The 12,828-nt window shown below is 41.2% G+C and overlaps 3 protein-coding genes across 4 annotated transcripts in view; 2 read left to right on the top strand and 1 right to left on the bottom strand.

Annotated features, from left to right (window-relative positions):
* The window catches only part of cdk4 (cyclin dependent kinase 4), a 359,603-nt gene that overhangs the window by 87,667 nt on the left and 259,108 nt on the right, over positions 1–12,828 (top strand). The gene's annotated exons all lie outside the window — the stretch shown is intronic.
* LOC308173685 (insulin-like growth factor-binding protein 6) lies at positions 3,649–5,519 on the bottom strand (the record flags this gene model as incomplete). Its single annotated transcript, XM_080548729.1, has 4 exons — positions 3,649–3,762; positions 4,118–4,237; positions 4,414–4,451; positions 5,147–5,519. The coding sequence occupies 4 exons, from the start codon at positions 5,517–5,519 to the stop codon at positions 3,649–3,651; spliced, it is 645 nt and encodes a 214-aa protein (XP_080404855.1).
* LOC308173296 (SPRY domain-containing protein 3-like) overlaps positions 8,809–12,828 on the top strand; it is a gene marked incomplete at both ends in the record, with an annotated part of 38,068 nt that continues 34,048 nt past the window's right edge. The window contains 2 exons of the mRNA XM_080548301.1: positions 8,809–8,930; positions 9,575–9,650. Coding sequence (XP_080404427.1) covers positions 8,809–8,930; positions 9,575–9,650 — 198 coding nt within the window. The remainder of the gene's footprint in view (positions 8,931–9,574; positions 9,651–12,828) is intronic.

Genomic DNA, 12,828 nt, shown 5'->3' with positions numbered 1-12,828 from the left:
ACAAGAATATACAAATGCAAAGTATACAAATGACTTAATAAAAACTAAATGACAGTTTAATGACCCATTTGGTGTTCGAACAGAGAACTAGAACACCTTTCTTTTCTTTATTTTTTTTACCCCCTAAACACCCACCCAGCCCAAACTCTCAAGTGAGAGACAAAACAAGACAAAAATTAAAAATAAATAAATAATAAGTTAAAAAAAACTAACAAGCAAAATAAATATTGTAATAAAAAAGTAAAAAAAAAAACATAGTAAATGAAATGAAATGAAACAGGGAGAAAATACACTGGGTGCTCACCTCAAACAATAAACAAATTAATCAATTGGGATCCAGAGAGGAAAGAGTATTTATATAAGAAATGATAGGTTGCCATCTTTTATAGAAATTCGCTATCGAGCCTCTTAATGAATATTTCACCTTTTCTAGTGACAAAAATGAGATCAAGTCGTTGTACATCAAGAATGTTGGCTGGATCTTATACCCTATCTCTGATGGCAAGAAACGTTAAACTTTCTGTTGCCTTAACACGCCTTTTTAAAATTATTATTATTATTATTATTATTATTATTATTATTACTATTGTTATTGGTGGTATACTTCGCTTTGGCCGCTTTGGTCAGCGCAAAAAAAGTCCTTGACCAAAAATGCTATGAATGTGCATGCCACAACTAGAGAGCATCAGTAACTATGGCAGAAAGAATAACCATGATTAGACCATAGGTGGCGCTATAATAACCAAAAGTGAATAATTAACTTCAGAATGCTGGCATTTCCACTCCGTTGGATGAAAATGTATGATTTCCCCCTTTCTAGTGACTCTTTATTTTATGTTGCTTCACTCATTCACTAACCTTGTCATTGCCTCTATGCTGTATATTGATTCCATTCAGCTTAACATTATATATCATTCACAAATAGCCTACAGCCTACACAGACAACTTTACTCTGGTTCATATCACTTAACATATTCTATAAATATATTGAAAACATATACCTCCCATGTCTGATTAACAATGTATCTTGGCGCTATAATGTGTTACCATGTTGAAGCACTTCCAGATATCTCAAAAAAACAAAAAACAAAAAAAACTTTTTGGGTTAGGGTTTAAGGCTAATGCTAATATAGCACTTTAAAACTAATCTTCTCATGACCGCTTTACCTGATTCAGTCAGATGGGGGTGGTATACTATGCTAGACTTGCAGAATATAGTGTAAGCACATTATAAGTAGTGAAATGCTTGACATAAACTACACAACATGGTCATTAACCGGGGAAGGTTAATCCACAATGCATTTTCATATTTACGCTTAATGTATATTATCATCATAGCATAGTAGCCTATGTATATCAGGCCATAATTAGGTGACTGGTACCTTACAGGCCCGTGGTCCTAGGGTACTTCATAATATCATAGCTTAGTATATCATGAGTTCAACTTGGCCCATATTAGGTGAGTGGTCTACTCCCCTGTCTGTAGGTCTACCCCCTATCTGTCAATCTATAACCTGTCTGTAGGTCTACCCCCTATCTGTCAATCTACAACCTGTCTGTAGGTCTACCCCCTATCTGTCAATCTACAACCTGTCTGTAGATCTACCCCGTGTCTGTCAATCTCACCCCATTTATGGTTACGAGGGCATATCTGTAGGAACACGCCCCATTGCCGCTTGCGGTTATATTTATTATTATTACACGTTGTTCAGTTTGTTTTGTGACATTCTCTATTGTCATTCCCTGTTACTCCAGACAAATGGAGTGGATCCGTTGTCGAGGTTGGTTTTGTAACCAAGTTAGTTCATTATTTAATTTTAGGGATTGGAACAATACAGTCTTTGTATCAGTGTGTGTGTGTGTGTCTGTGTGTGTTTGTGTGTGTGTGTGTGTGTGTGTGTGTGTGTGTGTTTGTGTTTGTGTGTGTGTAGGGGTGGGGTGGGGTATAAAGTCAGATGCAAATTAATTGACTCACCAGCATACATTGAATACATTCCTTTTAGCTGTTTGGAGTATGTGTGTTTGCCTTTATTAACATTTCAAGTTTGTGTCTAAGAAGGCAATGGACATAAAGGATCAAACGCTCTAACTCTCTGAGCTAACTATGCTCTAATTCTCTTGGTTCCTGGTCATGTGACAAAGGATTTTTGGATTAAATGCACATTCCCAGCTATTACCGCCACTGCAATGTTGTTTTGAGAAATAAACAGGTTTTTGTTTAACCCTGGGTCTGGGTTGTTCTCAAGTTACGAGGCGTGTGTGAAATGGCTCAAAATGTCTGTTACACCAGCAGGTAAGAATGTTCAACATCTTTTAAACATAACTGTCAGTTTTCATCCATTGTGCTTTCCACTCGTGATTTCATAGGTTAGAAAAAGTCACATTTACTGTCTTATTTAAAATGACCAACATAAATAGAAAAGCATTAAAAGATCATATGGTACAAGTAAGTAAGGCATAGAATAATTTGTCACATTTAAATAACATGCAAAAAAATAATATTTAAAAAAATACATACTTAATGAATGAATTAAATAATAAATCAGATTTCGCTCCATATTTATAAAAAAAGACTTTATCTATAGTAAAAAAAAAAAAAAGGAAACAAAATACAACAACAACACAAGGCTGGAGGTTCTCCAGTCGTGCTTGGAGCTTGAATCATGAGCCGTTCTGATAAGGAAGTGCGTAGTTTCAGAGTCATAGTATGGCCAGAGATATGTGCCACTAGAATCTGAATCTGAATTACTGACTTTGAATTTGAATTGCTCAATTTTAATAAAAAAATTACGTTGAATAAAAAAATGACTTTGAATCACATAATTTGAATTTGTATTGTTTAACTTGAATAACTGAATTGAATACAAATTCAAATTATGTGATTCAAAGTAAAAACAAATATTCAAATTGAGCAATTCAAATTCTAAGTCAGTAATTCAGATTAAGATTCTAGTGGCACAGATCTCTGCCCATATCATAGGGCAGACAGCGGATATAGCATTAGGGCTTCCTAGGCTTGTCAGTTGTCATGTATGTGTTACATACAGATAGTCTCCTACACAGTGTATACACTGTATACCTCCCCAGTTAGTTAACATAAACACAGATAATAAAGATATCTGTAAGATAAGATAAGATAATTTACTCAAATCTCTGCATATAAATAAGACGGTATGCAGATGTTGAAATGAAAACAAAAGCTGCATATCTAATGTAGTACAATATTACACACACTTCCAGTCAAAAACCAGGGGGGTATTCCATCAATGTCTAAAAGGAAAGTCTCGCGAGTAAAACCCGGATTTTCCTTTGGTGACGTTGATGGAATAACCCGCAGATGCTGTATTCGGCAAAAACCTCTTTTGTTGATCTTTACTACTGTATACGATTGTTTTCATCACTAGAGGGCGCTATAAGACCAAACTAAGTATAGGTGGACACCTCCAAGAGAAATACAACTGGAAGTACTGTATGGTGCATTTAGGTAGCATGGTCTTTGACAGCCATAGATTAAATATTTGATTCCTGACTTAGGGCAAGGTAGTGTCCAGCACTTTTTTAAAGCTTCTCATTCCTCTTTGTGTGTCCTCCTCTGTCTCTCATCCATCCGATCTTCACTCCACCAGGATGAAGTGGGGCATTGTCGTATCATGCGTGGTCACACAACAGACTGCCTTCCGGGCTCGTGCGTGACGGCTTCGCTGTGCCGTTCTCATCCACACACCAGCAGTGCCCGCGCTGCATGCCCCTAGAGGACCGGCACTGGGGGGACACAGAGACACAGAGACAGCACTTAGCTTTTTTGATTCGACACCAAATTTTGAAACACACATGCACACACACTCACACATACACACATTCGCACACATGCACACGCGCCCACATACACACACACGCACACACGCACACACACACACACATGCACACGCGCCCACACACACACACACACACACACACACACACACACGCACACACACACACACACACACACACACACACACACGCACACGCTCACACACACGCACCCACACACACGCACACACACACACACACACACACACACACACACACACACACACACACACACATACACACACACACCTGTTTCTAAACCCACCTGCTTCTTTCTGAAGAACCCACGTCTGTCACAGTTGGGCATGTAGATGTCCCGGTCTGATTGGAAGACGAGGATCTCCACACCTTTAAGAACTGTGTTCAGCAGCCTTCGACATGGAGCCTAGAGAGAGAAGAGGGAGGGAGGGAGAGAGAGAGGTTTTAGATTAAATCGCAGGAACCACAAATTCAAAGGTAATTGTTCTATTGTAATCCCTATTTCATAACACAATCCTCCTATGATCTACAAGCACAATTAGGCTACATGTCTGATTAAGAAATATGTGTGAGGGACTTTACCTTCTCCAGGTCTTCACTGGCTGTCGGGTCTGAAGAAGCTGGAGACAAAAACAGAAACTGCATATTTTAGTACACAGATTGATGACAGATTAATGACAGATTTCTTAGATATGACCCGTTAATAGAATCATTGATCATCATTACAGATTTGCACATAAAACAGATTGTCCATATCAATGTTTTCATCTTTTATTAAACCCCTGGAGACCTGGAAATTGGCTGCCAGTTGTTTCATGATTCATAGACAATTGTTTAGGTTATTGAATGAAAGAAACATTCCAAAACAATGTATTCTGGGTCTACAAGAAGAAGAAGAAGAGGAAGAAGAAAAAGAAGAAGAAGAAGAAGAAGAAGTTAGTTTAGTTTGGAGTACCCCCCTCCTCCCCACCATAAACAGTTATTCACAGCACAGTAAAGACAGTGCTCTACACCAGTGTTCCTCAATCTCCAGGGTGTGCAGCTTTTTGTCCCAGCCCAGTGTTAACACCATCATAGTGTAGTGATGAGGTAAAGCCTGCACACCCCATGGGTGTCATTAACCAAGGCTTTAAAACATGTCATGTCATTGCAAGGTTCCTGGTTTGATTCCGGCCATCGACCTATCCTGCATGTCATCCCTCCTCTCTCTCACCTAATCCTTTCAGTCTCTACTGTCCCTATATCCCAATTAAAGGCAGAAATGCCTTCAAATATATATATACATTTTTTAAAAAACATGTCATGGGCGGCTTACCTGTAGGCTGGGGCCTCTCAGCCGGGCCGGTGCTGCTGGCGTTGCTGCAGACCCCCCTGCCCTGGAGCAGGGCCCGGAGCGGGCTGGGGTCCGCCTGCGAGGGGGTGCAGCGGAGTCCCCGGGCACAGCTCAGGGTGTAGACCCCGCACGGCTCTCCCATGGCGAGGATGGAGGTGCTGCCGCTGCTGCTGCTGCTGTGCTCCCCGGACTGCTGCTGTGTCTTCTGCGCGGGGGGGCCCGCCTTGGCCCCCAGGGAGCCCTTACAGGAGGGACACCCCTTGAGCGCGTTCAGACGGGAGGCCGCCGCTGTCCACGGGCTGGCGAGGGCAAGCTGCAGGAAGAGCAGGGCCAAGGTGTCAGAGTACAGAAGCATTTTCTATCCCCTCACGTTTTCACACGTTGTCCAACCCAGTACAGTAACAGGTAGTAATAGTCCCGGAGAGTCCTATTCGTTTTTAAATTTCAGCTACAGTAGGTATATTTGATGTAGAGCAATTGCTGGAGGTTTATTCTTATTTCTCTCTCTTTTTCTCCCTTTCCCTCTACTACTCTACTGCTTCAGCTGAGTTCCACTGTCTGTTGGTTATAAGACGAGAGGCAGAGTGGATAGGAACCCCCTCCAGCTAGGACAGAATGATAATGGAGCAGGCAGACACTACCAACAGCAGCTTTTAAAGAGCCAAAAAGGTGGAGGAAGAGGGAGGGGGAGGGGAAGAGAGAGAGAGAGAGAAATATTAGTCTCCCCTCTCATTTCCAAATGATCGAGCACACCCCCACTTCCCTTTCTCTGACACACACACACACGCCTTTTCTTCACCAGTGCCTGGTAGGATAGGGTAGGGTTAGTCCATGCGCCATAATGAATAATGACTGTTGTTCAACATTTCCAGTAGTTTTTCCACTCCACAATATTTTCATAAGTGTAATTATTGATAAGCCTAAAAATACTGTATTGTTGTGATGGAAGAATGGGATGTGGCACATTGTATTAATTGAAGACAATTATTGTTGTGTGAACAGACATTCATTGTAATCTTTTTCATCTTTTTTGTTTTTGTAAGGCAATTGTGTAGTACTTTGTAATGAAATTACCTGCATGGCTTTGGGCAACAATAAGATGGTGTTGGAATGTACAGTAAATTATCAAGGAATTTGGAAGGAAGGAATAAGTCATTCATTAGTCACTCATCGATAGCTAAATGCTCCAATCAAATAGAATGTTTACATTTTGCAGTTGCCATGGCTAGAATAACAAATATCATTGCATCATATAACATAGCGTGATGACGTAGAACTGCAGGCAAACAATCTGATCAAATGACATAGACTGACAGATTTCAGGAGTGCCATTCAATGGAAGGGACTTAGAGACAGATGACCAAAACCAGTGATTCATTCTTCCATCACAGGAAATACATTCCTCACTGTGTGTGTCACAGCAATGGACTAAGCATTTTAGAGGGGGGACCACCACTTTTAAATGGGACTTATTTAAGGGTAACAGTTAAATAAAAATGTTTTTTTTTTACAAAAACTGTTGATGCTGCAGCCAATCTGGCAACCCATAACATACGGTAAATTAATGCTGGCAGGGAAATCTGCTGCCTGGGAAATGTGCTGGCTGTCCAGTGTTCCCACCACTTCACAGTCTAAAAACCATGTTTCACAATCCTAAATGTTCCTTACAGGGTGCCAGAGTCTGTGGCAGGTTCTTTTGTAACCCAGGGAAGTCCTCTCTCCCACCTTACTACTGCAGCAGCCTATTAAGTAATCAAGGATTCCTCATATGCGCCGCCAACACTTAATTACGGTAGCTTAAGAAGAAGAATTTTCCTCTTATAATATCACCTCAATTCTCTCTCTCTCTCTCTCCCTTTCTTTCTTACGCACCCAAATACACACCCACCCATACACACACACACACACACACACACACACACACACACATACACACACACACACACACGCGCACACACACACACACACACACACACACACACACACACACACACACACGCACACACAGCAACATAATATTATTATTACAGCAGGAGGGATGGCCAGTACTAGTAAGCACACACACACACACACACACACACACACACACACACACACACACACACGCATACACACACACACACACACACACACACACACACACACAGCAAGTGAACGAACACCATTTATATACCAAATAAATGTTACATAAAAAATAATAAAAAATAAAGTGACTTGTCTGGCCCGAGATGAGAAATGAATGAGAATGAATGAGAATGTTTATTTTGGTCCCCTATACAATTCACAATACAGATATAAAACATTTACACAGTCACAATGTGCACGGATTGTGCACGGAGATGTGCACGGGGATTGACTCTCTCTCTCTCTATCGTGCGTGTATCATGATGTCATTAGAATGCGCCGTATGTGGAATGTGCGTTGATGGAGATCGACAGACAGTTTCAGGTTCGGGAGGTTTGTAAACAAGAGCGAATGTGTGGGCACAGTGGCCCAGGAACAGTCCCAGGGAGATCAGGTGAGGAACTTGTTTTATCGGGGTTTGTAATGTGTAACATGTAAATGTTACAGGTTAATTGTGACAGGGACGTGTGAGAGATTATGTAGTATAAGCCAGCCTAACTAGTACTGCTGCTTTCTGCTGTCTGATGTTGAAAAGTCCCTGGCTGTGTTCGGAATGGCATACTAGCATACTACTCATACTAGATATGACGTAGATTTTGAGTATGTAGTGCGTTCACACTGTATAGTATGCGATATTTGAGTATGCGAGAAAATTACATATTTTAGCTAATGGAGGTTTAGAATGGAGGTTTAAATTCGCCTCTCCCGGCGAAATGCATTCTGGGAGGCAGTATGCATACTGTGTAAACGGTCGGCTGGTTTTCGCATACTAATTATGAATTTAGTAGGCAGTATGCAGTATATACTCATTGAGTATGCTAGTATGCAGTATGCTAGTATACCATTCCGAACACGGCCCCTGACAGCTCTGCCCTCTGTCTCGGTTTGTCTTTACCTAACTTTACCCAACTAGTCACTAATCAAGGACCCCAATTGAAATAAGCCAGTGGCTTTCTTGGGTTTTTATCCTGTTAGTTGACCTTGTATGTAATATGTACATTCATGTACCTACTTCTGCAAATCTTCTAATAAAGTTTTCAATCAATCAAAAAACCTGATATCTCACCTATGATTCTGGTTACCTGCTTAATCTTTAGCTAGATTATTAGGGTGTTAGGGGCATAAAATAAGACTTGTTTTCTGAGTTTATCTGTCTATACCATGTGATGTATTAAAGTCTTCCAGAAACAACGCAATTTAATTCATGTATTTATGTTTTACCAATCCCGAGATATTGCAGATTGAAGTTCAGCTGTGACGGTCAAAAATGTCGCTGGACATGCAATGTAAATCTCCTATTCAGACGGCACCAGAATGGCAGTAAAAAATTGGCATAAATTGACTACTATTGAGATGTATAAACTTAAATATCTCAAGATAGGAATATCCAATCAACATCAAATTTTGAATAATAATGCAAAATAGATTATGGCATTTTCACTGTTTAAGGTGGTATCTTAAGAGTACGTTAAAGTAGCTTCACTCTGTCTCTACGCTTTCTCTGTTCTCTCAGGTAAGTAATGGACGACATCAACCTCCACTACCGCCTCCTGAACTGGAGAAGGAGAATCCGGGACATCCGGGCGGTGAGAGGTTACCGCGAGAGGTTCAAAAGGATGCTGAGGGACGGACACATCCTCAGGTGGGTCACGTGGGCAGCAGGAGAGTTGAGGGGGGATGAGGGGGGATGGCATCCCCCCTGAAATAAAAACGGTCAAAATCATCCCCCTTCTAAAACTGCCACCCCCCCTTTCCATGTCTTATGTCATTTTATCAATGAACGTGGTATTACTGCTATTTCAACATTTAGTTTCGCGCATATTGAGTAAAAATACTGTGGGCGAGGAGGGGGGGCACGCACACATGCAATGACATTTTTTACCAAGTCACTGACACTGAAGTCACTGGCGCTGTGGGGATGCTAAAATTGTCCTCATATGATAAGATACACCATCCCCCCAGATTTTCTTTTACAACTTGAGTACTGCTCATGGGGGATGAGGTGAGGGTGTGGATTCGTCCCTCTTACACTTGACAAGACACCCATTTACACCCTTTGTCATGCCACCTCGATGCATGGCTTGATGATGATCTTACAGTATTATTCGTTATGGCCATTCATTATTCAAGTTGAAGAACAGTTTTCACACATTCAAATAGGCAAGGCAAGGCAAGTTTATTTGTATAGCACATTTCATACAACAGGGGCAATTGGGTAAATTATAGGCTGAATTAAAGAGAATGACAAATAAAATAAATTGCTGTTTCACTCTCGTTCTGTTACAGTTACCAAGGGAACTCGGATGAAGTCGGATGCTTCGTGGCTCCTCGGCCGTTATCGAAAGAAAACTGCTATTTCGAGGTACAGTACCCTCAGATCACTATTGGGGTTCCCCTAGCTCAGGGGTCGGCAACCTTGAATGTTGAAAGAGCCATATTGGACCCAAAAAAAATAATATGAATCTGTCTGGAGCCGCAATTTTTTTTAAAGCCTTATATAAGCCTTATAATGAAGGCAACACATGCTGTAAGTGTCTATATAAGCTATAATATTAGCCTACTATCAAAATTACTAAGTAGGCTAGAAATACATAAGCCTTAGCGCATACAACCGAATGCAAACGTATTGTGCTTTACAAAAGTGAAACACTAGGATAGCGTAAAGGGGGTCTGGGGGGTTCATTTTTTTAACAGAGTAGATGCAATTTCGTGTATTCTCCTGGTGCCTTTTAACAGGTGGGTTGCTACTTTTATCTGGCTATACTAGCCTGAGAAAAAATATGGATAAGTTTGTAATTTCATCCGGAGGAAGTGAGCAAACCAAGAGATCAGCCAAAAAATAGACAAATCTACAGACTGTAGACTACAGTACCAAATGAAAACTAGCCTCCCTCGTCCTCTTTTCACTATTTTAAGTTAAACCCTCTCAGACCCACAGGAACGCCGGCACTCTCAAATATCATACCTTCTTTAGAAGTTCATAATTCGGAAACGGTTTGAGCTAAAGACAAGCCGCTTTTTGCATTTAAAAGTAGGCAAATAGCGCTCACAGGGAAGCTCCCGTTCATCGATGTGCGTCGCCGATGTCTGTATATAAATCTATGTGGATAGTTTCTTGCTTTGCCTGCCGCAGTACTTCGTCAATCCCTGTGGATATAGGTCTACTCTTGAAAAAAACCTGTCACATCCAGTCTCATGTTGGGTCCAGTCAAAATGTATAATACTAGTCATGTGCCAACATATCCGAATCCTATTGGCCCTCGTACAACATTACAGCATAAACAGGGAGTTGTAGTTCAAGGAGAGAGACGCGGCAACGTAAAAAATAAATAATCGTTAATTTCCATTTGTGGTCAAAGCCACAGGGAGCCACTGAAGATGGGCAAAAGAGCAGCATGCGGCTCCGGAGCCGCGGGTTGCCGACCCCTGCCCTAGCTGGAGAGGGAACCAATGGTACAGTTTAACTGGCATTGTCTCTAGTAACTACGTACTCACTTTGATTGATTGATTGAAAACTTTATTAGAAGATTTGCAGAAGTAGGTACATGAAAGTACATATTACATACAAGGTCAACTAAAAGGATAAAAACCCAAGAAAGTCACTGGCTTATTTCAATTGGGGTCCTTGATTTCAATTGGGGTCCACTGGGTTGCCACTCATCCCGTCTGAGCTATATAGCTACAGTTAAGGCACCTATGTACAGTATGGGGAACATATGTAGCGGAACATGTTGGCTGTATGAAAATACTCTTGTGACATGTTGGCATATCTTCACAGCAAACTGTCTCCGGGGGTCGTGTTGTGGGATGTGCTGATCACATGGCATCCAGACGTGAGGCGCTGGTGTTTTAATCAATCAGCAACACTTCACAACACTTATCAGACAGCTGTTAGTTGTAGAAAAAGAAATCTAGGTTTAGAAGAAGGTGATAGGAGAAGGTTTTTCCTTCTATCAATGGCCCCGGGCCTGAGCTGGATTACTCTTCCTGCTACGACTGGTGGATTGATGATTCACTTGCTTAGTATTCAAATGTATTGATTGTAAGTCGCTTTGGAATAAGGCGTCTGCTAAATGCCAAAAATGTAAAAATGTAGAAAGTCATGTTTCTTTATTGTTTAGAGAATTAGCTAAATGGGGTAAATATAGAGACCGGACAACTGTTTGTTAAGTAGTAACCAGAACTCTACTGACAGTATTGCCTGTAAACTAACTACGCCTAACTAACGCTACGGGAAACATTTGCCTTTTAGGTCGCTCTCTGGTTTTAGACGTCCCTGACTCATTGGTATTGGTAGACTATGTGTGTTTTGTGGTTCACTTCCAGCCATATCCTCTCTATGTGTCATGCTGCATTGTTTGACATAACACATATCAGACACTATAGTATCCCTGTCTTTCAAGTTTCACAAGTAGCACACGTTGTTTTTTTAAGGTGTAGCAGCTCCCACACTTGCCATTGTATCGTTCTTGACAGTTCAAGAGCCTTGTTCAAGTGCATCGCAAGTCTGAGTGAGCCCATCGAGACTCACACCCTCTTGATTAACTGCCGCCCGGGCTCAAAAGGCTCGCACAGCTGCTAAATATAGCTGAGAAACTGGAGTAAAAATAGTTTGTAGACCAGCCCAAAAAACGTGTTATTATTGGACCCTCTTTTCTTTGTAACAAATGATCTGACAAACGGATCAAACATGGTAGTTTTCCCAGTTGAAAAGAATGTGGTGTGTGCAACATAACTCCCCAGTTATTCATCAGAACATTTTTTTTATTATATATTTTTTTTATGCGAATCCCTCCAGACTAAATTATAAAGACAGCCGGCTCATAAAACGCGTCCTGGGTTTTGGGAAAGCTCGGGAAAAGAAGGAGGACTTGGCTGTACATTGTGGGAGAGGGAGAGGTCTGGTGTGTAGACTGGCTTCTTGAGGGTACGCCAGGGCCGGGTGAGTGGGTATTGGAGGTCCGGTGAAGGAGTCCTGGTTCTGTCTGAAACGTTGGGAGGATTGATTGGGCAGACATAATGAGTGTCTGACTGCTTGCCCACACAATTCTTTAACTGTAATGAAAGGGAAATCATATCCCAACTTTTTAGGAATGACACACCTTAAAACGAATAAAACACCAGCCTGTTTATGAAACACATGACCGAAGCCAATAATTTTTCCCCCTTTTTCAATTCGTCTTCTTGTGTTTTTGACACGTCGACTTAAATCATCCCGTGTTTTAAAAACGATCAGTGCCAAAACAGTGATGCTCTCCATCAATCATGTAACTGCACGTTTTAACTTAATCCAAGCTTCTTGTATTTGGTGTTCGGAAGCTTTTGCTTTATTATGAGGCTTTAGACTCATTTTTGCAGATGAGGTTTCCCCATTTTGTCCAGCCCTGCCTCTTGCTCTTTCATCACAGCAATCTAAGGATTATCAGGCTCAGAAAAAGGACTCGGAACATAACACAGTGACACAGTGACTTGACGATTATTTTCTCACACACTTGAGGGAATAGTAGTGAGTCATGGGGAAGGACATAATGGTTTCCCCT

The sequence above is a fragment of the Nansenia antarctica genome, assembly GCF_963989245.1.
Source record: "Nansenia antarctica genome assembly, chromosome: 18".
In the NCBI taxonomy this organism is placed as follows: Eukaryota; Metazoa; Chordata; class Actinopteri; order Argentiniformes; family Microstomatidae; genus Nansenia; species Nansenia antarctica.
This window is presented reverse-complemented; position numbering and strand designations above follow the sequence as displayed.